This window comes from Rhinolophus hipposideros (assembly GCF_964194185.1).
Source record: "Rhinolophus hipposideros genome assembly, chromosome: 2".
Lineage (NCBI taxonomy): Eukaryota > Metazoa > Chordata > Mammalia > Chiroptera > Rhinolophidae > Rhinolophus > Rhinolophus hipposideros.
The window spans coordinates 52,078,849-52,106,823 of NC_138048.1; the positions used below are offsets into that span (position 1 = coordinate 52,078,849).

Consider the following 27,975-nt stretch of genomic DNA (forward strand, 5'->3'; position numbering starts at 1 on the left):
TTTTGAGGATTACATTAGGATTTTAATTTATCCATTCTATTTCTATGGTCATTATCAGAAATAATGAATAGCTTTAAGCTTCTTGTTGGTGGAGAATACATCAGACCAAAAATGTGAAGATTATGTAGAAGCCAGTATCTAATAACAGAGAAGAGGGACAATGAAATCAACAAATATTAATAATAGTGATGACAGATGCGTGGCTCTGGTTAAAATTTCCTTTTTAAGTATCAAGGCATATGCTAATGAATATTGAATATGTGTTAATTTTATAATGGAAAAAATTTTAAAGAGCTCAGCAAGAGAATTAGCTTTGGACACATAAGTGGAGGGTAAAAACCCCATAACTGCTCAACTCACATGATAGCTCCCTTCTGCTCTAACTATACATATGTCATCAGTACCTTTACCTCATATATGCTAGTTTTGTTGCTTTGGCTAACTTATGTTAACATCTCAAGGGCAAAATTTATGGCCCATGTTGTATCTTTCTATAGCTTTAGTTTAGTGAACACAGGAGACGTGCTCAATAAACATAAAAAAAACCATGGACTGGGAAGTGTGCTGCAGATTACATTAATATAATCAAAAGATAACTATTTTGATACAAATGGCAACTTAGTATATGATAAAGGATGCATTTAAAATCAAGAAGAGAAAAGATGGGTAATTCAATTGATAGTGGTATTGGATGGGCATTTGGAAAAAAGTAAAGTTGGAATCAAATTTCACATTTTATACCAAAATAAATTCCTGTATAGAAAATAAATCATGGGATTAAAAATATTTTGGAGTGAAGAATGCTTCTTTATATATGACACAAAATGCAGAAGCACAGAGAAAAATATTGGTCAATTTGACTTGGGAAAACATCTGCCTGGAAAAAATATCATGTACAAAGTAAAAAAAAACAAATGACAAAGTGGAAATATCTGCAACTCATATCATAGACTAAGGACTATTTTCCTGAATAAAGACCTTTTTAAAATTAGTAAGAAAAAGAGCAGTGACCCAAGAGAAAAATGAGCAAAGGACATAACAGTTATTTCATTAAAATGCTTCTTAAACTCAGTCTCACTCATAAGAGAAATGCAAATCAAAACTATGAGCTACCATTTTTAAGTTACGACATTGGCAAAGATCAACAAGTTTGATAACTCTCTGTTGATGAGTATGTGGGGAAAACAGATACTCTTGTTGTGTACTGGTGATAGTTTTAAGTTGGTACAACCTTTATGGTAAGTACTATGCTTTGGTAAAATACACTCAAACCTCATCTCCTACCATATTTGTCTTGCTCTATCTGTATTAGCCACATTGGCCTCCTTGCTCTCCCTCAAATATGCCAAGCACATTCCATCCCCAGGACCTATGCACATGCCTTTCTCCACTACCCTTGAAATGCACATCAATTTTTCCTTACCTCCTTCAGGCCTTTGTTCAAATGTCACCTTTTTAGTGAGGCCTTCTCTTATTACCCTATCAAAATCAGTGGCTTTCATTCCCTCCATTGTTCTCTTTTTACCCAGTTTTTAAATCTGAGCACTTATCATAGGAACCTATTGTATGTATTTCTCTCCTCTCCAACTAGACTGTAAACCTTGTAAAGGCAAGTTTTGTTGTATATACTGCTGCATCCCCAGACTCTAGAATAGTACAGGCTCAGCATGCAGTAGGTGCTCATTAAGTACATAATACTGAATGAATGAATGAATGAAAGAAACTCTTTGGAGAAAAACTTAGCAATGTCTATTAAAATTAAGAATGTGCATACCCAGCAATTCCCCTTTAGGCATTATTTATAATTGTGCACGCGTGCAAAATAGAAAATATACAAGGCTATTTGCTCTGGCATTGTTTGTAAAGGGGAAAACAACCTAAGATCAACTTTTAAAATATATCATCTACATCTATACAATGGAATACTATGTAGATATGAAAGGATCTCCAATGCTGAAAATTCTTTTGCTACCTTTGGCAAATATACATGAGACATGACCATCATAAATACATGCCGTTATCACTCTAAGAATGATCCCTTTAATGGGGGTTTTAATGGTAAAGAGAGTAGGAATGGACAGGTAGAACGAATAATTTCTACTATTCTATTTAATGAGTATTAATTTCCTTGCAGAATACATAGGATTTCTACCAATTAAATGATAATCTAATAAGAAGGTATATCGTCTTATTAGATATACACACATAGCTTTGTTCAACGAAGATCTCTTTGTAAATCCAAGCTCAATAGGCCTAAACTGGCTGTACCTATTGTTCATTTATTATGGGTAGATCTCTAATTTTACAAACAAATCTCTTAGTTATGGGAAGAGGTTTAGGGTTTCAAAATGTCTTTGGTATGTATTTCCTGATACCGGAGGGGCTGAATTCCACTCCAGTCCATCAAATGACATGCACTTGCAACTTTAGGGCATTCTGTAGGAGTCCTCCTCTACTCCAGAGGTAAATCCACATAAAGACACAATGCATACAGGATAGTCCCCTGGTAACCATATATGCCTTCCAATCTTATCAAACTAATTTGGTACTGTTTCTCAATTAAAATTTTCTAATTCCTATCTCTTTACTTACCTTTTCCCCCATTTTTACCCCTTCCAGTTTCTCTCTTCTGGAGTCCTATATAAGCTTCTATCCAAATACCACCCTGCAAAGTCTCATCTTACCACCAAAGGACAAAGTCTTCCCTGACTATTTTACTCTACAGTAATCTAGGCTCTGCCCCTCTTTAGCCATTATCAAACATTTGGCTTTAATCTTTTTGCTGACTAATACTGCTAATTAGCTTTTCACAAGTTTTTGACTTCCAATGAGATTGTAAGCTCCTTAAAGGCAGACTCCTACATTCTGTTTTCCCTATATTCCTCATGCACCTACCTATGCAGTAGATGTTGTACAAGTCCTGGTTTTGAAAAGTAATATGGTCAATCCAAATAGGACCCCATATGTACATTTAGTGTTCTTGACGGACTTTTCTAGAACCAATCTACATCCTCTGTATAAACATGGATTTTCTGCTAGCCCAATAAATGTTCTGGGTATCAGAACTCGTCAGCTGACTCTGTGTCCCAGCCACAGGACTGCAGTTGTTCATCCTGTGGGAACTCAACTTCGATGTCATAAACAAAATTTGGATCATCCTTTTTCTTCTGATTTTTCTCAAAAAGTTCATCCATGATGCTCTTCCTTTTGGCAAGTTCCTTGTCATCTAGTTTGTTCAGGTCTTCCTCAGGATCAATGGTTGTTTCCCGTCGAATCTGTTCCATTGTTTCTGCCAAACTCTGTCCCGACAAGTAACCTCGTAAAAAACTGAATAACCTCTCTAGCTGCCTCAGGGACACTTGTTCCAGGTAACTCTTGTGTCGTGGATTGTTCTTTAATTGTTCAGCAGCTCGGTTGCAATCTAGGAAGGAGAAACAAAACTATATACCACACGCATATACACCACAAACTATTGGTGCACCACAAACTACTGAAAGAGTCATCTGCCATTGTAGCCATGTAGCTAAATGGCTTTTTTGGAATGAATGATCCTGTAGAACTATTCCTTTATATTGAGCTTTGAATGTGGTGGGGGAAAGAGGGATATATTTTTGATTTCCTTAAAATTACTTTGAGGAGATGTTAAACACTTTCGACTGGAGAGAATATCTGAGAAGGAAATGTAGTATTACAGTTTTAGATAGTACTAGTACTCGTACGAAGAAAATATCATGACTACAAATAACACATTTGGAGGGAGAGAAGGGAATTAATATTATTAAATAATGCTATCTCATTTAACCCACACTTCAATTCTGAAAGGGTGGGATTAATTTCCTTTCACAGATTGGGAAACTGAAGCTCACTGGGAGTAGGTAATTTAGCCAGGGTCACACATCTACCCTGATAGAGACATGATTTGAACCTAGGTCTGTCTAACAATGAAGGTCATATCATGTGATTACATAAGACTCAGATCATTCGTATTAAGTGATTTAGAGAATATTTAATATACGAAGCAAGATAAAACATGAGGCACCTGAAAACTTTGAAAAGTTTCGTACAGGCATGATGCGCTGGCGATTTTTCCCCTTCATTTCATTCTCATAGATTAAGATAATAGCTGGAGGCCGGAACCTAATTCCGCATTTCTTGGCAGTGCACATCATTCTCACATACACGTCAGGGTAAATCAGAAGAAATCTGATGAAAAGGTGTTAGTCACATAATGACTTCCTGCAAGATGGGGAAAAAAATTAAGTGTTGGATAAATCATACTCCTCCCTACTTCTCCCCAGCAGATTTGGCTCGAGTCCAGTGCTAGGGATGCATGCTCTGCGTACCAAGCTCAATATTTCGAGAGCTACCCTGAAAGTTCAGCCTGGCCCTGGATTATCCTTAGACTGTTGGATCTCTGATTCACTGAGGGGTATAAGTTTGTTCATAGATGAGCCTGGAAATGCAGTTCAGTTTGGATCTCTTAGTGTTCTGTACTCTTAACCAAAGATTGTATATGACCTGTGAGTCAGCCCAAGAATCAACTTACAGGATCTTTTTCATTTACCAATTAAACAAGTATGTACAAATATCCTCTATGTCAGGGTACTAAAAGTTTTTTAACTTTAAACATTATGTCCTGAGAGGTTCACCAGATCAGATCTGTCTTCTTTGTAGTTTCCCAATCATTTTACTCATCAAGTTTTTTGTAATTACTTATTTAATCATTTATCTTCCCTTCTATTCTGTATGCTCCATGAGGGCAGGGAACATAGTCACTGTTTACCTCAATATCCTGGCACAATAAATGGAATGTAGTAGGCATTCCATACATTTGTTTAATTCAATGTATTAAAATAAGACAGCTGCTGTACATCCTCTAAATTTTTACAGTCTCAAAGTCTGATCAAAAAGGCAGACCAGTGCGAAATCAGCCTCTACATAAACAAGGCAATAAAGTTTACATGATTTTTAGTTCAACTTATTTGTCTCATTATGTTTTTTCAGTTATAAGAAACACAGACATTTTTCAGGTTAATACTTTCTATTCCCTCTTCCCTCCTCTGTCCCCAATGCCAAAGTAACTGAATTATAGGGATTGCTTTAGGTGTGACTACATTATTCTCAGGAAGATTTGCAAATATCACGGAACCTAGAGGTAAAGCAGCACATAGGGTAATGATATCTTCGTAACTTCAGTTCTGTTAGTGAATCACTATAGGAATATAGTTATTAAACACATGTTCACCATAGAAAATGGGGTGGAGGTAGAGCAGGGAGAGGAGAAAACATATAAAATAATCATCCTTGATACCTTTCAGTCTTTTTTCTAGGAATACAGTTTTATTTTTTTAACTACAGTATGTTTTTATATTATACATACTATTTCCTGCCTTTTAAATTAAACAATCTGTGATTCTGTCATGAAGCGTTCTACTAAAATGCTAATCTTTATATGACTGCCAAATGTTTGTCCTATGGATATACCATAATCTATATTATTCACCCATTATTGTTGGATGTAAGAATTTTTATTCTTTGGAAATTAATCATCTATAAAGAACTGCTTTTTCAAATTTCTGTGCTCCGCCTCTGATCTGATGCAATGATCCCACCCCATCTTTTTTTCTTCTCCTCTTCTCCTCCCTCTTCTTTCTTAACAAATATGGGGCTGGGTAAAAAAGGTGAAGGGATTAAGAAGTACAAATTGGTAGTTACAAATAGTCACGGTGATATAAAGTACAGCATAGGGAACAGTACAGCATAGGGAATATAGTCAACAATATTGTAATAACTATGTATTGTGTCAGGTGGGTACTAGGCTTATTGGGATCACTTCGTAAATTATATAAATGTTGAACCACTATGTTGTACACCTAAACTAATATAATATCGAATGTCAACTGTAATTGAAAAATAAAATAAAATAATAAAACAGCAAAACAAAAAACAAATACTACTCCCAGTTCACCTCACTAAAATTTGGTCTTTTAGTAAACTTTCTAGGAGATCCTACTGAACACAATATAAATCCACACTCAAGCAAATGGCTGTACTTATGAAGAATGTATGAGACTGATACTCAATAATATAGTTTTTTTTGACAGCAAATATTTTATTTTTTTAATTTAACTTTTATTTTTACTAATGTTTGTATTGTTTAATATGTAAAATAATTCTGCAAGGCTTATTATAATAAGTAACTATTGTCCTCTGCCTTTCCTCCTCTCCATAAGCAACCAGTTTCAATTCTTTTAAGCGTTTCTTCTAAATTTATCTCCATATTTTTTAATAGCATGCTGCTATTTTCAGTTTTAGTTAGTATCTTCTGACATGTCTCTTTGAGACATCCATCCTAGAATCCTGTGTTCTGCTCCAATCTGCAATGGATACTCTCTAGGCCTACTTACAGATTCAACTCAATTCATACAAAAAGATGGCACATTTACCCAACTCTTCTTCCTAGACAGTAATATTATACTTATACCGCCAGGGATCAGTGACTGTCATTATCTAGCCTAGCATCCCCCACGACACCTAAACATGTACAGATTTTGCCAACAGGAAGACAGACGATCCTCCCCCACCCAACTCACGGTCCCACTAGCGCAAGACTGATTTTTTCACCCTGAGAGGAGTACAGAAATTGCATCTTCTTCAGGCCAACGTCTGAAATCTCCGTGAGGGGGTTGTTTTGACCCAACTGCAATGCACAGAGGCAGCACTTACCTCGACTTTGAGGCTGGGAGGAGCCTGGCGCTGCAGGAAGAGGTGGCAGCTACCATCCCACAGACGTGACTGGAATGAACTCCCAGGCAGGAGGCTCGAATTCGCAAATACCTAGAAGTGGAGGTGGAGACCGGGAGCTGGGTGAGCAGGATCGCAGGCCAGCGTGCAGGGATCACTGTGCAGCCGAGGGACCCTCGGAGCCGTTTCCACAGCAACAGCCTTGCTGCACTCACGGCGCTTGCGTCGATCCTCGCCCCGCCCCCGACCGGGACGGCGAGGGGCGGGGCGGCAAGGGAGTGAACCTGGTGCCTGGGAAGGCAACCTCCCGCCACGCCGGAGCTTTCCCGGGTGGGGCTGCGGTGAGCGGGGCAACTGCGGGGCCGGCGGGGAGCGCGCACCGAGGCTGCCGTCCCGGTCACTAACTCCGTGGCAGCGCGTACGAGCGGCGTGAAGCGCGTGCAGGCTCCTCGGTCCGCATTTCGTTCGGGCGCGCGTTCTTCGGCGTCCTGGCTGCCCGGGCTGTGGCCGCCCTAGTGGTGGCCTGGCTGCTCCTCTGGGAGGCCGCTGGGCTCACCTGGGCGCCCGCCACGGCCCTCACTGCCCCCCACAGCGACGCTGGTAAAAGGAGGGACGGGGCTGCGGGGGGTGGGGGGGCTTTGAGGGCCGAGTCGGTCGGGGGCAGCCCTACCTCCCGAGTCCTCTATTATCCGCGGTTCCCAAAAGTACTTCACTCTACCTCGTCGCGCGACCCTGGAACTGGAGGGTGAGCCGGGGGAGGTTAGAAACAAAAGCCACGTGCCTCCTCTCTCACCCCGTCCTCCGCACAGCTCTGTGGGGGTTCCTGGGCCTCTGGAGAGGCTGTGGTTCCGAGGCAGGACTGGCCACACTGCTACTACTGAAATACTGTGAATGAAGCTTGGGATGCGTGAGGCTTTTGACCACTGAGGGGCCAGCAAGGCCTCCCTGCCCTGTGAGATGTGAGAATCCCAATCCAGAATAGGAGACTCCGGGGGCCTTGGGGAGGGAAGGACGAGTAGTTTTTGTCTTACGAACATTTTTCATAATAGACTGATTCGGTCTGGGTTTTCTTTATGACCCCGGGCAGGGCGAACTGGTCGCTTCATTTCTTTGGGCGCCAGACCGTGGGCTTGAGTGCTGCGCTAGGTTCTGTGGATCCAGGCCTGAGTTAAACATGGCCCGAACCCTCGTGGAGCTGTCAATGTAGTGGGGGAGGCAGATTCTTGCAGTGGTATTTAGAATAAGACATAACATTTGTTAAAGAAAGGAAAGTCGGTACAAACCACATGAGTTTCTCCATCTGTAAAATGAGAAAGAATAGTACCTGTCAATGCAGTTCTGCTTTGGTGTGTTTACATATTAGGTTTCCAAATTTATTTGAAGAAAAGATTATGAAGCCAAAAAGAATTTTTAAAGAACTGGATTTGGTGGTCTGTAAAGACTCTGTTATAGCACTGGTATTTTGTGATTAAAAATTAGGGTTCAATTTCCAGGGCCAGTTGAGGCCACAATAACCAAATAAAGTAATATTTAAGAGGAAAAATCTTGAAGGTGAATTCAGATGCAACACATGCATTTTGAATGACTTTTTCCTTACAAATCATATAGTCCAGTACTTGCTATACCGTTTGTAAATTAGCCTTTCTACCATCCCAAGATGAATGTGATTTGTTACTCTCTAGTGTATATCCCAATACAATTTAAAAACCTATTACTCTGACTTTTTTTCCAATTTAATATATTGGTACATATAAATCCTTACTCCCTACCCCACCTCCATTAAAATTAAACATGATGAAGAAGCATCTAGATGTGTACAAGAGATACTGTAAGTTACTTGGGAAAAGATTAGATACGCTTCTGCAAAGCAAGTAAAGATTTCTTTAAATAGCCAAGAGAGTGGAAATATCTTAGGTTTTAAAAGTCAGGCAGATCTTGCTTCTAATCAGTCACTGACTTAATTGTGAGATCCAGAGCCAGTTAGTAACTGTTTATAAGTCAGAGTTTCCCTCCTTTGTACAAATGACAGTAATTTTGCCTGCCCGTTTTGCTAGGTTTTGAAAGTTAAAACATATGTGAAAGCCCCAAATAGATGATCTGTTGGACAGATATTTAATAAACGCTGTTTTCCCCCTTCCTTCCCTTCTATATTTCAAATGTTTTCATCTGAATGTCTTGTTTTTTTCATGCATCTTTTCAGGAATACATCTAATGGATTACGCAACATGCAATAATATATGGTGTTTGTTTTAATGTTCTTACACCCTTACAGCTTTTGAAAATAAAGTTAACGTAGCAAGGTGCCTGGCGGAGTTGGCGATCATTAGTAACTGAATTTTTAATTTTATGATGCTGACATTGAATAATAACTTTACTGTCTGAATTCTACATAGAGTCGATATAGTGAGATTTCTGCTTATTCTAAGTGTATAAAGAAACCCTTTGAATCTTTGAAAAAGCCTTCAGTATTTTCTTTTTTTTTAACTCTCCTGACATTCCTACAAGACATAAATGTACCATCTTCTCAGTTTTATAGGTGTAGATGGTAGGATACAGAAGTTCCCAGTATGTAACTGATACAGTTTCAGTGAGATGGGATTAAAACAGATTTCCTGGCTCTTAGCCCTTCTGAGTTTTTGTTTGTTTGTTTTGGTGTCCTGGGATCACTGGAATAAAGTAATATTAATAAATACTTATATAAAGCACTTACTGTGTGGTAGGCCCATTCTAAGTGCTTCTATATATATTAAGTTTTTATAACAAGAAGAAGGGAGATACATTATCTTATAGCCTAAAGTCACACAGCTGTTAACTGACAGACTGGGATTTGAAACCAGACAATATAAATCCAAAGTCAACATTGCTTACCCCTACGCTAGAGGGGTAGAGATAGATTTATATGTAGCTGAACTTGCTTAAGTTTTAAAAGTTTTTGTTTTATCCTTTGGTTGGCTAGATTTTCCCGGAAAGTGAAGCCTACTTCAAACAATTAGTTTCTAATTTAAGTATTCTTTCATTGAATGCTTATTTTATTTTTAAAAAATCTTTTGGTTCTTATAGGCATAAGGGCCACTTGTTCTGAAATTATTTTGAAGCAAGAAGTTCTAAAAGATGGTTTTCACAGGTGAGTTGCCCATTGAATTATATACTTACATCAAAATACTGTTTCATATAACTTAGAACAAAAAAATCAATAGTTTAAAAATAGATAAGCTGAAAAGGTTGCTTTTTTCAAGTTATAAGAGACAGATTTATTATATGTGGTTACAGTTTGAAATAATTATCAAAATAACAGTGGGGAAGAGGAGAAAACAAACATTCATTATTTACCATGCATATACGAGTGTCATATATATGTCCAGAAATTATATATACAATATTCCATTTAATCTTCACAATGGTTTTTAGATGATACCTTTCTTGTTTTTCAGATGAGTATAGTAGGGCTCAGAGAATTTAAATAATTTGGTAGAGGTTAGGGTGGGTCTGCTGTGACTCAAATTTAGGACTATCATACTCCAAAGCCATGTTCTCAAGTACTAAGATATTATACCATTCTACATCACTAGTTCTTGGTTCCAAATGACCAAGCTGTTTCCGAAACAGAAATTATCCTCAACAATGAATGTTTGCCAGTGTTGAAAATATTTAAAAGACTGGTAAAAAGTTGTGTAAACTGTTCCTCAAGAAAACTTCCCAAACTTGAAAGCTTCTCAAGGTGATTAGTTTGAAAGGATTCTCATATTTGATGAATAGATTCTGATACATTTATTTTTAAAGTCACTTGATGCTAAAGTATTGCACTCTCCGCTCTCTTCAAAGTTAGCCTACGTGTAACTGGCTAGGATTTATGGTAGAAAGAAAGTGTGTGTGTGAGTGTGTAACTCAGATTTGGGCTCAAAATGTAGCTGAATTATTTAGTATCTGTATGGCCTTAATCAAATTACTTAAGTCTTTGATACCTTATCAGTAAAATTGGATAATGATAGTTTTTCCCCATTAGGGTTGTGAAAATTAAATCAGAGAATATATGGAAGGCCCTTTAATGTAGTGCTTGTCATATAACACCCAGGAAATGTTAATTATTAGTATTAATAATGAGGTAGGTAATCAAGCTGGACAATACAGTGTTAGAGGAGATATGACTATAAAGTATAAATAAACACATACATATACACACTTGATAATGTTTAAAGATCACTGAAACTTTCTTTTCCCCGCATTTTTCCTCAGTATACTTCAGTTTGGGTAGTTTCTGTTGCTTTGTCTCCAAGTTGCTGATCTTTTCTTCTGCAGTGTCTAATTGCTTTTAATCATATCTGGATAGTTTTTATTTCAGAAATTATGTTTTTCATCTCGAAGTTGCATTTAGACATATATATATATTTGGTGTCAAAAAATGTATACATATTTTAAGAAAGGAAAACTATTAAAATTGTAATACTCAATATATACCAATAACAAAAAATTAATACAAATCACATTTGACTTCTGCAATTACAAGAGGTGCTCAGAGTGGTTACCATCAGTGTCCAGACACTTTTGATTACAGCGAACTACCGCTTGAGCAACGTTGACCAAAGTGTCCACTTGATACATTTTTTTTGCACCCCCAGTCTATATTTCTTTCCCTCATAGTGTTCCTGTTTTTTCTTTAAATCCTTGAATGTTAGGCATACTTATAATGACTCTTACTGTCCTTTGCTAATTTTGTCACTTCTGTCATTTTTAGGTCTGTTTCTATCGAATGATCTTTTCCTTAGTTATTGATCACATTTCCCTGCTTCTTTCCATGTTTAGTAACTTTTGATTGGATACTAACATTGTGAATGTTGTGGATGTGAACATTTTTGAGTATGGATTTTATCTTTTATAGGGTGTTAGGCTTGTTTTTTTCTGTTAGCAGTTAAGTTACTTGTTTATCAACTTGATTCTTTTAACCTTTTTTTTTTGTATAGGTATAGGTCTAAGGTTAAATCGGTCATTACTGCAAGACTAATTTACTACTAAAACTTTACCCAATTGGGATCTCTACGGAAAGCTTTGATCTCTGCTTGGATTGGTTGGGATGCAAATGTCTCCCTTCCCTTTGTGAAATTTTAGAATTTCTCATCATTTAGTTTTCTAGTCATTCTTTGCAGTCTTGTGGAGTTACACCTAACTCATGCTTATCTTAGTATTCAACAAAAACTCAAGGAGACTCCAATTCAGACTTCTGGAGCTCTTCCTGCATAATTTCTTCCTCTCTGGAACTTAGCTCTCTGACTTCCAGCCACTTCAGCCTTCCTTAACTTGTATCTTTTCTCACTTAAGAATTACTGTGCTTTGGATCTCCTTCACTGCCCTTGGTTCAAAATGTGCCTTCAGACCAGAAGCTGGGACAATTGTACATTTAGGTTTATGGTCTACTTCAAATTAATTTTTGTATATGGCATGAGGTACAATCAAGGTTCATGTTTTTCTAGATATTTAGTTGTTTCAGTACCATTTGTTGAAAAGATTATTCTTTCCCCGTTAAATTGTATTGGCACCTTTATTGAAAATGTGTGTGTATTTTGGGACTCTATTCCTTTCCATTTATCTTTATCTGTTTTCACATTAATACAGTACTGTGGCTGATGACATGAATTTATGGAAGATCTAATGGGTGGTTCTGACTTGATATAAATATTTCATCTGACTTTATAATCTTCTTTTGGAAAACTAATTTGAAATAATAGTGTTTCCACTAATTTGAATGTAATGTGATACTATCTCATTAACAAGTGAATAAAGAGATTTACTTTAAACATATTTGTCTTACAGAGACCTTGTAATAAAAGTGAAACTTGGAGAAAGCATTGAGGAGTTACAGACCTGCCGACTCTTAATTAAACATTACATCCCATCAGGACTTTTTGTGGATCCATATGAGTTGGCTTCATTACAAGAGAGAAACATAACAGAGGTACAACTATTGGAGGATTTTTTTTTGAGTTAGAAATTATTTTAGGGCTGCTATAATTTGGATTAAGGCAAAATAATAGGCAAGAAAACATTGTAGTATTTTATATTCATTTTGTTAAAGTGTATAAAGTAACATTTTTTAGATAGTATTTAACAAGTGATACTTGTTATACTTGTCAATAATAAGTCAACTAAACTGAGCTAGTTATTAATAAATGCTTTTTGTCAGGATGGTTACTAGTTTAGCCAGTTAGTGACAAAGAAAATTATATATGTTTGAGAAGATTAATGAATAATAAATACTGCTTCAACAGAAACTTGGTTAGAGAGATATACCCCACCATCTGTATAATTGGGTATGGGAGGAAAGGAAATTAATATTTATTGGCTCTCTAAATGCCAGATATCTTCTTTTTTTTTAAAAGGAAGCAAGGTAAAATTAAACATTAAAGAAAGATTATGTGCCACACCCTTTACAAAAATTAATCTTTATAACAAGCCTGCAAGTATTATCTTCATTTTATAGATAAGGATACTGAGGCACAAAGAGGCCAAGTAACTAATCCAGGATCATGTAGGTAAATGGAGAGCCAAGAAATGAATCTAGGATTGTCTAATTGCAAAGTTGTTGCTCTTTCCAGAAATGGATCTTAGTGCTTAATTAAGGGGTTTCCCTAACTTTAATAAGAATCACCTGGGGGTACTTTCTCTGCAGATTATTGTCTTGCTGGGAAATCTTAATTGAGTAAATCTAGACTGGACCCCAAAATCTGCTTTTAGTGACTCAGGTGATTCCTATTAAGAAAATTTGGGAAGTCCTGTCTTAGTTTATAAGATTATAATCTATATATGAATTTTAAAAAGGCAAAATAGATACACTTGTAGTTATTCATGATGGCAGTTTATTTTTAATTGTGTTTTAGGCCAATTTCTTCATCTGTTTTATTTATTTATTTAAATATCTTTTTGAATAGGTAATTACTTTCTCATGGTTCAGAATTACTTTCTCATGATAGAAAAAGGTACACAGTAAGCTTCCACATATCTTAACCCCCAGACACCAAGTTTCTTCCTCTGTTCTGTTTTTTTTGTGTATATATAGCAGTTTTAATACACATGTTCACATACGAGTATATGGCAGTTTAGATATTAATACATATATACACATGTGAGAATACCATTGCTTTTTTCTCATTTGTTTCTTTTCTTCATTGACTCACAAATTCTGAATGAGGCTTTTAAATTACAAATAATAGGTCTTAAATTTAAATAAGTTTTGGCTTGTAGTGACATGGATTGGAATCATTTAAATCTACTTAATAAAATTGCCTACCATGTTTTAAGAAAATGGAATTTTTATTTTGCATAGGAATATCCAGAAAGAGGTCATATGCCCACACTTTTGGTTGGGATAAGATTGGGGTGTGTGCAGTTTGACTGTAACAAGAAAATTGGGTGGGGGCTGGCCCGGTGGCTCAGGTGGTTAGAGCGCTGTGCTCCTAATGCCGAGATCGGTGGTTCGATTCCCACATGGGCCAGTGAGCTGCGCCCTCTACAGCTAAGATTGTGAACAACAGCTCTCCTTGCAGCTGGGCTGCGGTGGTGAGCTGCCGGAGGTCCACGTGGGCCACATGCTGCCATCATGAGTGGCTGCTGGCTGCTGTGGAAGCTGTGTCCAACACACTAGACTGAGAAACAACGGCCTGAACGGAAGTGGGGGGAGGGGGTTGGAGTGGGGGTAGAGGAGGAATGAGGTGGGAGAGGGTGGGGCGGAGGTGGAAGAATGGTAAAATGAAAAAAAGAAAATTGAGTGGGTAAAGGGTGCCAGTATAGATTGGTTGACAAGTTTTTTTCTTGATTTTTTTTTTTGGGGGGGGGAAGGGGAACAGGACTTTTTGGGGAACAGTATGTAGTTCCAGGACTTTTTTCCAAGTCAATTTGTTGTCCTTCCAATCTTAGTTTTGGAGGGCTCAGTTCAGCTCTGGGTCCAGTTGCTGTTCTTAGTCGCCATTGTTAGTTGCAGGGGGCGCGGCCCACCATCCCTTGCGGGAGTAGAACCGGCAACCTTGTGGCTGAAAGCCCACTGGCCCATGTGGGAATGGAATCGGCAGCCTTCGGAGTTAGGAGCACCGGGATCCAACCGCCTGAGCCACCGGGCCGGCCCCTTCTTGATTTTTTTGGTCCTTCATCTCCTAATCCCTAATTACAAACCTTTTAAGTAAATTTACTTTTTCACTTTGGAAATTTTTAGAAAAACAGATGTCTCATTTATGACATATAGGTAATTAGAAGTTGATTTCTTGATGTATTAGATGCTATTTCCTTTTGCCTAGCGGAATTGAGACTGTGGCCCAGTTCTTTGTGCAAAGAAACTTTATAGTGAGATGTGGTTTTATATGATGAATTTAACTGGAGAGTGGATTTATATGTAGGGAGTGATCGATGCATATATTTTTAGATTGGGATCTTGACTGATGCCATAAAATTTTTGGCTGCAGCAAATAGCACAACAGGGTCTACATCAAATGGGTGATATTGCAACAAAATGTTTTTTTAAGGAACTTATGATGCTTTGTGAGTAATTTGAAGATAAAGACAAGCCTTGAATTGGCTCCCCATGGATAAGGCAAATCAAATAAACCTCATTTCATTTTTAGGTAGGGCTATTAGACAGATATATTTAATCAAAATCTTTCACCTTCTTTGAAAACAGTGTTATATTAGATTGAAACATATGATATTGCTGTTTTGTAGGTCAAAATGGAAATACCGTGTTTTTGAAATCATAAGTTTTACTCACTCAAAATATGTAGTATTAGGACTTCTGCCATGACCAACTAGGAGAACTGGGACCAAATATACGTTCCCACTTGAAACAACCAAGAGTTAAAATCCCGGTGTAAGAAAAATATTATGCGTTTCACTTTTATAAAGTTTTACATTTTCAGATTGTATAAGTTGTTCAAAGGCACCAATTATGTTTTAATTGGGGAATTTTTGTTTTTAGAGCTCTCATGAAAGAAAGATCTAATGTTATAAATATAGCACTATTTCATAGCTTAATGCACTTAACTTTCCTAGGGTGGTTTGTGACATGTGTAATTGAGGGTTGTTATGAAAAAGTATTGGTCCGTGTCTGTTAACCAGTGCATGTTGCTTTAGGATTAATTTTTGATGCATAATTTCAATTTCTTGATAACATGCTATTGCTGTTGTTTTATCTGTGGTGAAAATTAATAAAATTATGATTTTTTTCAGATCAGCATATAGTCACTGTACTTTCTGGGGTTGCATTTATGGTTTTGGCACATGTTTGGAAGATTTACCAGCATCCGGTCATTGTCCAGACCATTTCTGATTGTCAGGTTATGATCTCCAAAACTGTTTTTTGTTGTTTTAAATCTATACACCTCCAAATATCTGATGTTTTGATCACCTGTCATTGGTGTACCAGCTTGTGCAATTTTTTTCTTTTTCCCCATTGTAACTAGGTTTCAGAGAAACTCACTGCCAAAATGCCTAAGTCAGCTTTGAGGCCTCAGATTGTTGTTTGTGAGTTAGCTTCTGCTGGTTCTTAATTGATCTTGGTGTAAAATGGATCTAGGTCTGTCTTGAGGTTCATTTAAAAAAAATTATCCTCATTTTAAAAATTGAGATATAATTCACACAACATGAAAGCCACCCTTTTGAAATGTACAGTTTAGTAGTTTTTAGTATATTCATAAAGTTGTGTGACCATCGCCACTATCTAATTCTAGAATATTCTCATCACCTGAAAAAAACCCCTTTTGAGGCTGATATTTGAGTTTCAGATACCTGGAGTAAAATTGTTTTGAACTATCATCAAATAATCCTTGACCAATAGAGCCCTCTCTGAAGACCAAATTACTATTTCTACCTGACTCATTTTCATTATATCTCGGCTTAAATTCAAATTTAAAAATATTCTCAATTTTTTGGAAGTTATCATATTTTTATTTCTATGGAAACAAATAAAAATAAACAAAACAAATAAAAATAAACAAAACAACTTAATAATAAGAGAAATTGAAAATCATAGTATCATCATAAATTGTAAATAACACAATCAGGAAAATATTTTATGTCAGTTCTTATACTTTAATTTTCAACTAGTCAAATATTGTCTATTTTGTATTGTTTAACCTAATTGAATAGGGGAATCAATTTAACCTGGTTTTGAATCTTGGCTCCTCTGCTTACTAGCTATATTGTTTATCCACTGGTACTTTGTTTGCTCGTTTATATAATGGGGCCAAAGCAGGTCTGCATTTGAACATCAAAAAAACAAAAATCATGACTACAGAAATTCACAACTTTAACATGTACAATGAAGACATTGAAATTGTTGAGAATTTGTTTACCTTGGTTCAGCCATCAATTCAAATGGAACTGCAGTCAAAACATCAAGAGAAGGCTGAGACTTGGCAGCAATGGAAGAATTACGAAAGATCATCAAGAGCAAAGATGTGTCATCAGAGACTAGGATCATCCACACCCTCTTGTTCCCAATTACTATGTATGGATGTGAAAGTTGGACAGTGAAGAAGGCTGACAGGAAAAAAATTGGTTCATTTGGAATATGGTATTGGAGGAGAGCTCTACAGATATGGTGAACCACCACAATGACGGACAAGTGGGTCCTAGAGCAAATTAACACTGAAACATTGCTGGAAGCAAAAAAGACAAAACTGAAACTATCCTACTCTGGGCGCATTCTGAGAAGGCAGGAAAAGACAAAAATACCAGGAAAAATAGAAGGCAGCAAGAAAAGAAAAAGACCAAATATCAGATGATTGACTTCATAAAAGAATGAATAGGCATGACTCTATAGGAGCTGAGCAGGGCTGTGGAGGACAGGACATTGTGGTCATCACTCATTCATAGGGTTGCCAGGAGTTAGAGCCCTCTCAATGGCACATAACACACATAATGGAGCTAGTAGTTCCTACCTGATCAGATTCTTGTGAGAATTCAAAGAGATAATGTATGTAAACCACTTTGTGCAATACCTAGCAACATAGTGAGTATAAGTACTCAAAGAAAGGTACTTTTATTTTTATCAGGTCATATATACATCCTTGATAAGATAGAAAGATTTGGCTCTATGTTATTTTGATTTGTACTTAGTTGTACCCAAAGAGAATTCATTAATAAATTTCTAATAATATTTCATAGGACTTTGCTCTTGACCCTCCTGTTTATCCTTACATAAAAGTACAGAAGACATAGTTATCAAAGTCATAAATGTAACATAATGTGGGTTGACAGATTGGGATTTCAGTTAAATCTCAACAACCTGGAAAAAAATGGACTATAGCCAGAAAGATTAATATAAATAAATCTAAATCCCTGCATTTAATTAATAAAAAGTCAACTCCTTGAAAAAAGTAGAATGGAAATTACTTAAAGTTTTCTGCAAAAAGTTCAAATGAAAAATATATGAATGAATAGGTAGAGCATAGGGTCTGTGAAACTATTCTGTATGATACTGTAATAGTGAATACATGGCGTTTTCCATTTATCAAAATTCATAGAATGTACAAAATAGAAAGTGAACCTTAACTTGAACTGTGGACGTCAGTTAATAATTTATCAATATTGCCTTATAAATTGTAACGTACACCACACTAATGTTAATAGAGAAAGAAAGCTGAGTGTTGCGGGGCAGTACAGGGGTATATGGGGATGCTGTATTCCCTACTCATTTTTTCTGTAAACATAAAACTGCTCTAAAAGATAGTCTTTTATTTTTTTTTAAGACTATATCAATAGATAGATTTCTCACTGAAATAAGGCTGCTTAAAAGCTAATTCACTTTTTGGCTAAAGAAGGTAATATTGCTACTATAGTATAGTCCCTGAGTATTTATTTCCAGAGGCAACTAATATGATGAATGGTTTGGAAACCATGTCATGAGAAACTGAGAGAATTATGAATATTTCTTTGGGGAGGAGAAAACTTAGTGGAGGCAGCATGATTGCCTTCTGATGTTTGAGGACCCTCAGTGAAATAAGGAACAGATTTATTGCAGATATTGTAAGCAAGGACAATTGGTGAATGTTATAGATCAGAGCATCTACTCAGGAAAGGAATAACCCTTTAACAGTAGATAAAGTGAGGTGACTCTCCCAGTCATTGGAAGTTTTCAAGCAGTGGCTGGGTACTTGCAAAATACTCTCAGTGGGACTGTGGTTGAATTTGATCACCTCCAAATTTCCTCATGACTTACGAGATTAGGTAATTCCTTGACCTCTGCCAATAAGTTCTGCTAACAACTGTGATTAACAGAGAAGGAACAACATGTGAAAAAATACAGCACTTGGTGTCATTGTCACATAGGACAATCAGGATTCTTGCTGTGATGGGAAGACGTTAATGCTGGTTTTTTCTGAGATATGTCAGGGCTTTGCATAGAGGATCTAGAAAGAAGTGTGTGTGTATACATCTATACACAAATACAGATATGTATATAATGTCTATATTTGTGTATATGTGTATATTGGTGTTTTTGTACATAGGTATGTATATATGGATACATATATCACACACATTATAATTTAGGACTAATTTCTGTCATGTGCATTTTTACTTTCGATATATAATACTTATTTTAAGATGTATTATAGAAATAATTAATTTATACGTTTTAAATTGTGCACTGTTCTGAGTAGCGTGATGATATTTCAAGCCACCCTGCTCCATCCTATTTGGGATGTGAATCATCTCTTTGTCCAGCATATCCATACCTGCCCATTTGTCACTTATAGGCAGCTCAGTTATCAGATTGATGGTGCTGTAGTGCTTGTGTTCAAGTAACCCATGTTTTATTTAGTAATGCCACATTCACATAATTTTTATTATAGTTTATTTCTATAATTTTTCTATTTTATCATTGTTGTCAATATCTTACTGTGTATAATTTATAAATTAAACTTTATTACAGGTATATGTGTGTGTATAGGAAAACACTTAGTATATATGTGGTTCGGTACTCTTCATGGTTTCAGGCATCCACTAGGGGTCTTGGAACAGTTCCCATGCAGATAAGGGGAGGACTACTGTATTCTACCATACTTATCATCTTACTGATTTTTGAATATTGTAAGCACTAAACAATACAATGCAATTACAATGAAAATTAGTTACAAATGAAAATGCTAATTTTGCAATATAATATTAGAGAATTGATCAAACTGTAGGCAAAATCAATGACAAATTAAACTTGGCATAGTTACACTGCTTAATACTGACTATGAGAAAATAACAAGGATAACAAGGTAGATGCTTCTAAGTAGAATGATTTAATTATCAAATGATTAGCAGAAGCCCTTGGGGAAATTGGTGAAGATCCCAAATATTTGTGTACTTTTTTATGATCCTGTTATAAAGATCAAATATAAAAAGAAGAATATTGTCATTCAGAGCTTTCATATAATTGATTTTAAAAAAATTGTTCATCTTAAGAATTAGGTAAAATTTCAGTTATACTTTGATATCATTGCCTATAAAATAAAACAAACATAAAATAAAACAAACAAACATAATTTTAAAAAAGATGTATTATAAAAATACTATGGTTTTTACCATAGTATTTTGGTATGCATATATGGATATGTACATACCATGGTTTTTACCATAGTATTTTTTGGTAAATATTTTTTTAAGCAATATTTTTTGGTATTTTTTTGTTTTTTATTGGTAAAAACCAATACTATGGTTTAAGAGAATCCTTTACCCTTTTATAACCAATACAGAAAGAGTGCTGACCCTTGCTTTGACTTCCTGACCACAGTGCTCTTTCTTACTCACTACCATCTTCTCTGAAGTACAGGAAATTACCAGAATGATACCAATCATTTTAACCCATTACTGGGTTAACTATTTTTTAATCATAGTTTTCATATTTATTGAATAATGCTGTATTTATACACAAAATTTCTCTTGGTACCTGTTTTATCACCTAAACAAAGGATGATAAGAAATTACATAGAAATTTTATTATGAGAAAATTTCATACCTCAGAGTATAATTTCCTCAGTTTACTTTTAGTAAACAAACTTATTAAACACAGATCACATCTTGTGCTTTCTTTTTAAAATTGAGGATGGAAAGGGAATGGAAATTGTTTATAAGGGAGGCGAATTTGACATTTTTGTTTATCTGTATAGCAGTCCTCTGGTTTTACTTTTTTAAATCTTTGTTTCTTCTTCTGGATTAATATTTGTTTTCATTTTGACAGGCAGTGATGGTTTCAGAAAATTATAATATAGAAGCTCCCAGCTATTTGTCCAAGGAATCTGAAGTTCTCATTTATGCCAGAGAAGATGCACAGTGCACTGATTGTTTTCAAGCTGTTTTGCCTGTGCACTACCGCTATCATCGGCCACATAGTAAAGATGGAGAAACTTTTATTGTGCTCAATAACCCTGATTTATTGATGTATTGTGACCAAGGTGAGGGTTGCAAATTTTTTCTGAGGGTTGAGAATACAAATAAAGGTATAATGCTAAGTCTGAAGTCAAGGGATAACAAAAGCATGTTTTTTTTTCTTTCTTTTTAACTTTCTGATTGTAAAATAAAGCACAGATGTAGAAAAACTTCACACATATATAGTTTATTAAGTTATAAGGCAAATATCCTTGTAATTACCATTCAGGTCAAGAAATAGAACAATGCTCTAGCAGCAGCTCCACGTGTCCTGTCTCAGTCATAGCTTCCTCCTTTCCTCTAAGGCTAACTATTCTGACTTTTGATCACTTCCTTAAGTTTCTTTGTACTTTTATCACCCAAGTGGGCATTCTTAGACACTGTAGTTTAGTCTTGCCCGTTTAAAAAATTTTGTTATTTCCATTATGCCTCTTAATTTATCTCACCCCTACCTGCCCTCTATCCTTTTCTTTAAAATTTGTGTGTTGTAGGAGCTGGTCATTTGACTTACAGAGTTTCTCAGGGTTGAGGTTTTGCTGATTGTACTCACACAGTTTATCTGACCTCTTTATTTTCTGGAAATTGGCACTTGGCTCCATAGGTATGATCAGAATCAGGTTTGCTGCTTTTGGCAAGGCCATAGGTGGTGCTGTGTTCTTTATGAGTAGATGTGTAATGTCTGATGTGTTTCTTTTCTGCCTTTTATCCTCATTGCCCCTTTGCTGCTTTTTGTTTATTCATACTGATATTGCAGGACTTGTAGCTGTAGGTGTTTTGTCTCCACTTGCATGTATTTTGGTGTTTGAAGGGATACTTTATCACCTAGTTTTGTTGTAAATATTCATGAGTTTTTGGCTTTGTGTGTAATTGTTCTTTCTGTTTCTATGTGTGGATTTGAGTAAATTAAAAAAACGATGCCTTCAGCATTTTCAGTCTTCTTAGAATCAAGACTTGAAGAAACTGTTTTCAGATTTTGATTCTTTGTGTTTGCAAATTTGGGCTGATTAGAATGTTTGCAGCAGTTAGTAGCACTGTTTCTAAAGATTGGCAGATAGGAAGTTTTTAATCCATACATTTGCTGCCACAATATATTTCATGAGGAGAAAATAAAGTTTTCAGCTATGTTAGCTTTGTTCGTCCAACCTAATTTTCTGTTTCTATTAATGGTACCTTTTAATTATGCTAAATAAGTTTTGAAAAAGTATCCCCTCCTAAGAGAGCTTCTGGGGTTCTGGTGTTTTTGGTGTGAATGCTGTTTGTATAGGTGTGTGTATTCTATGGAAATTTATTGTGTTGTATGAGTAGAATCTGTTCACTGTTCTGAATACATGTTATACATCAAAAAAAGTTAAAAAATTTGAAAGTGGCTCTTAGTATGATAGGATTTGTTAAGAACTCGTTCCACCTCTGCACAGTCTTTGTTATTTTATAATTTCTTAGGCATTCACTTAGAACAGGCTGCCAAAATAAAATAGCATGTGCTAGATGGATGCAAATCATGGACATTGAGTATTAAAATATTTGAATATTCGGATCCCAACGTGAAAGACAGGCCTCGTCTCTAGATCAGATACAAGTTTTCTGATATGATCTTCTACCACTTTTTTCAGAGTTTCCAATTTTGAAATGCTGGGCCCAGTCAGAAGTGGCAGCTCCTTGTGCTTTGAAGAATAAGGATATTTGCAAATGGAACAATATGAAATATAAATCAGTAAGTTAATATTTTATGTTGTTTTTAGATCATGTGGCCTCATTTAAAACTATCTATAATGTTTCTGCCACATTTAAGGGACGAGAATTTTATATCCTACCATAGAAAGCTGTTTTTTGTTTGTTTTAATGTTGTTTCTCTGCTATTGATGGCAACAGTGGTTCCTCATTTATACAGAGTCATAGAATCATTTAATTTGTGGGCTGGAGATTTAGGGTTAGTGCCATGACTCTTTGGTCCAGAGCTTAATAGAGCTGATACGCTTTTTAAAGGTGTAGAATGGCAAAGATATTCAGTGCTTTGTCCATCTTGTTAAAACTTTATCTTATATAGAATTTTTTTAAAATTAATTTTGAACAAGATAAATTAACTTCCTTATATTTCACAGAACAAGTGAAAAAAGGAAAGTAAAACTCAAAGTAGCATCAACTGCGATAGTTTTTAGACAATTGTATTTCTATTATATATATCAGTCTAGACTGTTTCAGGCCATTTTTATAATTTTGACCTTGTTATTAGTTATTAAGCTAGTTACGTATTAATACTTCATTAACACTGGCTTTGTTGAAGGAGTTTACAGTTTTCTTTATACCTTCTTTAGTTAACATAATCTACTTCTTTCCTCTCTTCAGAGTGTAAGTCTTTGTACACTGCCTTCAGCCCCTCTCCCCAGTTCCAAGGTCAGAGGTGGGACTGAAAGTTCTAAACCTTCAATTACATATGGTTGGTTCATTGGCAACCAGCCCTCATCCTCAGGTGCTTCATCAAGATAACAAAAGACACCTTGCTCACTCTCAACAGGAAATTCCAAGTGTTTTGGGAGCTATGAGCCAGAAAAAGGAATGAGAAAACCAAATATGTAATTTTTTTATTATAAATCACGATACCACACATACAGTATCTGAATTTTTTTCAAACTGTAAAATACATCTGGAGAATTATATTTGATTTTCTCATGTGAATGAAACTAGATTAGAGTTTATTTATGACTTACTGATTTTAAAAATTGGTAGTGTGCCTTGCTAAAGAATAAGTAATTATCTTATTGAAACATTTTGAATTCAGTTCTCTTTAAGACCAGGTAACTTGAAATAAGAGGTCATAATTAAGCAGTTTAATTTATTTTTCTTTACTTTGTGTTACATTTCTTGTTTATATATACCAGAAAAATAGGTGACCATTACTAAGGTGGTGATCTATACCAAGGCTTGTTTGTTTAAAATGCCATTTTTGAAAGATAATTTTCAGATAGTGCTTTGTTACAGATTGTGTTGGTAACATTTTTTTATGTGAAATTATAATCCAGGTATTTATAAAAAGAAATAAAAAATAAAAATATCCCCAAATTACCTAATTTTAATGTTTTTAAAAACCTATTTTTAAACCATGAAATTTCCCAAAGTTTCTAATTAAATCCCTTTATCTTCATAACCAAATACAAACTAGAAACTAAGTTGCACATAGGAGAACTTTTGCATTACTAGTCAGTATATCACAACTAATTTGATGTTGTGTTAACAGTAAAGGACCCATTCAATTGTGTGATTCGTGAACAACGAACTTTTAAAAAAGCTTTTTGGGGAGAGAAACAGCAAAACAGAAATGAATGGATACTTTAGTTTTATTATTGTTTTTACTTAGAATTCTGTATTTTAATATGAAATATAGTAAGAGGAAGTGAATGTTTATATTGATTACAGAAGTGACATTGAGATATAGCTGGCCTTTTTTGGAAAGAATATCTTCAACTCTGTCAAGATAGAAAAAGTCAAAAGTAGTGAGAATTTAAGAATTATTATGGGATGTGATTCTGGTTTGTTTACATTAAATATTGAATCCGATAGAATCTTTCAAACAATAATGTTACATGTAGTGTAGCATTGGTTGAAAGATATTTAAAAGAAAAAAATTTAAAAATAAAGAAATAGTGATCTCACTTAGGACATGCATTTTGAGTGTCTCTAACTTCTCTATCCATCTCTCTCCTTAGGTATATAGGAATGTGACTCTGCAGGTTCCAGTGGGACTGACTATACATACCCCTTTAGTATGTTCTGTGACTCTGCTCATTACCATCCTGTGTGCTACTTTGATCCTTGTGGCTGTTTGCAAATATGGTCATTTCTCCCTATAAGTTTTAATGCAATTAAATGCTTCCCATATCCCTAGTTAAGACCTATTTACTTGTGACTAGAAATGTTCTAGAGTTATATCATTACTTTTGTCTTCAGTTTTGCCAAAAATTATGTCTATTAGAAGAAATTTTGGATCATTCTCAACTAATTTCAAAACAGTGCTCTGTTACGTACATTTGATAATCCTCAAGCATCAAGTGCCAATAGGGCAAACTTAATTCTGTTAAATTACTGTTTATTTTGTGAGAAGTGACTTTATCTTCATTTGGGTTATAAAAATGAGTAATTTATGTCCCAGAGACAAATCTTTCTCATTTTGTGAATAGGAACATTTAAATTTAAGCTAAAAACTGAGAAAATCGTTATAAATAAGAATAAAATAATTTGGATCAGTATTTAAATGCTAATTTTATTAGAATATTGAAATTATCCAGAGAATCAAGGAAAATCATTATGTAGAACAGCTAAGCAATTATTAATATCAAAATTGGTTATTCCTTAAAATATTTCCATTCTCCTATGTTTTATACTCTTTTGAATATATGAATTAACAAAGGGTTTGATGAAACTAAGTACTAAGATTTAGTTCTCATTTAGTACTAAATTTGTCAGGAAGACAATTCAGATTGTCATTTTAAAGAGTATATTTTATTAAGTTGTACATTTACAAAAAGTCTTTTTCATATCTTCAGGTGATTCTTTTTTTAAACAAAAGATCTTGATTTACTGTTTTTCTTTGGAAAAAATTAAAAAATAAAGTAAGTGATATAAGCTAATTAAAAAATGAAAGGGCAGGCATGCCCTTCTATTTATTTAGGGGCAACTTATTTAGGGTAGGTGTGCCCCAAAACAGAAGCCATTAAACCAGGATATGTTGGAATTTTTTGTTTTAAATTGAATAATGGGATGTGATACATGTTTACATATGCAATTACTGCTTAATTTCCTAAAACATTATGTTATTTTTATAGGAATAAATCTTTTATAATTTGACATCTACAGCTTGACTAGTTATAACACTTATTTTTGAAGATGTGTTGGAGAACTTAAGTATTGAAAAAGGCAACCCAATGCCATGAAGCAGAAATATTAGACATCTTTAAAATGACTAAAATTTCAACCCAGTCTAATTTCATATCTTTAGTGATTTCTTACAAAAAAGAATTCCATGTTTTACAAGCATTTCTTTCACAATGGAATAATATAATGGCATTGAAATAGAATTATGTGTCAGTTAAAATTCAGTAACATCGACAACGTTTTAGAATATGGTTAGATCGGTGGGGTTAACATGGTACTGTATAAGCTCTTGAGAGAGAGAGAGAGAATCTGTATATTCTTTTGCACATCAGAACCAAATTTCATCTGTACTCAAACAAGTTTCCAAGGTAATATTTTTGAGATGGTGACTTAGAACATGATTCATTTATACTGGTATTCAGAAGTGTAAAAAAATGGTTGCAGGTAACATCACCTTTGACAGAAGAGAATATTTCTGGTTTTGAACTATTTATATTAACTTCTTTGGATACTTAAAAAAATGAATAAGCACTTCATTTTTTAAAATCAGTTTTGTATTTCTTTATATGGTCTTTTTGTTTTAAGGCTAAGAAAGTGGGTACTGTTCTCTTGGTATTATATTCCAGTATTACACTTTTATGATTTATTTTTCTTAAACTATTGTGTTACGTTCTTTTGGATGAAAATAATAGTGATACAGGTTACCTCAACTAAGTGTGGGGGGCAGGTGTGTGTGTGTGCGCGCGCGCGCGCCACTCCACCAAGAACTTAGATATTGTAGGTAGATTTCATGGTTAATGGTACATACGTGGTTTAGGAACTAGATACATCTATTGCAACTCGAATTATTTCTAAAAATTAATTATGAGTTTAAGGATTATCCTAGTCAAATACTCAATTCATTTCAAACTACTCATCTATATTTTGATAATTGATGCTGATTGATATGATATGGAGATAAAGAAATTAGAGTGAGGTGACCAACACCTATCTGTATCATCCCCTAAACTTACAAATATGCTATTGGTCGTTAGTTGGAATGAAATAATATGGACTAAGTATGCTCTTCAGGACTGTCCTAATCAGTGATAGGATGGTGTGTTTAGATAGCCACTTGATACATTTATTTTACCCTCACTCATATGACTGATAATTTAGCTAGGTGTACACTTCTAAGTTTGGTTATTTTCTCTTTGTACTTTGAAAATATTTTTCCATTGTCAACTGGCACCTATTGTTGCAGTTGAGAAATCTGCAGTAGATTTAACAATTGTTTATTTATAGGGTACATCTTTTCTTTCTGTTTGTTTTATCTATGGTATTCTTCGGTTTCACTTTGTTTGAGAAGATTTCTTTTACTTATCGTGATTGGGATTCACTTTGCTTCCTGAATCTGAAGGTTCTTGTCTTTAATCAAGTCTGGAAAATTCTTAGCTATTAGCATATACTGCTTCTTTGTTTACTTTTCTCTCTCCTGGAGTTCTCATTAGGCTTTACAATCTATCCTTATGTCTCTTAATCTTTCATATTTCCTCTGTCTCTGGGCTGCTCTCAGTAATTTATTTAGTTCTGTCTTCCGGTTACTAATTTTCTCTTCATCTGTGTGTAATCTGCTATTTAATTCAGACATTGGCTTTGGTTTCAGTTGTTATATTCTTTATTTCTTGAAGTTCTACTTGGTTCCTTTTCAAGTCTGTTTGGTCATTTAAAAAAATAGTATCTTGTTTCTTGCTAATGTCTTATTTTGTTTAATCATTTTAATAAACTTTTTGTATTCTGTAACCAGTAATTCCAATATCCAAAGTTCATGTGCTTCATTATTCTGTGTGTGGTTTCTGTTAGCTTATTAACTCACGTGTATTGTAATTATATTTTTGGTGCTCATGTTTAGCTTTTGATATCCTGTTTATCTGTGGAAATTCTTTCAGACCTGGATTGAGAGTGAACCTGTGCAGTGAGGATTTATATTTG

The 27,975-nt window shown here is 35.1% G+C and overlaps 2 protein-coding genes across 2 annotated transcripts; one reads left to right on the forward strand and one right to left on the reverse strand.

Annotated features, from left to right (window-relative positions):
* On the reverse strand, positions 1-7,160 carry CEP19 (centrosomal protein 19). The gene is made up of 3 exons (XM_081028343.1): positions 6,727-7,160; positions 4,040-4,236; positions 1-3,421 (listed from the first exon to the last, which is right to left on the reverse strand). Exons 2-3 carry the CDS (start codon positions 4,167-4,169, stop codon positions 3,060-3,062), a joined length of 492 nt encoding a protein of 163 aa, XP_080884469.1. The 5' UTR covers positions 4,170-4,236; positions 6,727-7,160; the 3' UTR covers positions 1-3,059.
* PIGX (phosphatidylinositol glycan anchor biosynthesis class X) lies at positions 7,008-27,791 on the forward strand. The gene is made up of 6 exons (XM_081028357.1): positions 7,008-7,085; positions 9,805-9,868; positions 12,550-12,691; positions 20,951-21,164; positions 22,749-22,849; positions 24,840-27,791. The coding sequence occupies exons 4-6, from the start codon at positions 20,957-20,959 to the stop codon at positions 24,981-24,983; spliced, it is 453 nt and encodes a 150-aa protein (XP_080884483.1). The 5' UTR covers positions 7,008-7,085; positions 9,805-9,868; positions 12,550-12,691; positions 20,951-20,956; the 3' UTR covers positions 24,984-27,791.
* Positions 27,792-27,975: the final 184 nt, after the last annotated feature.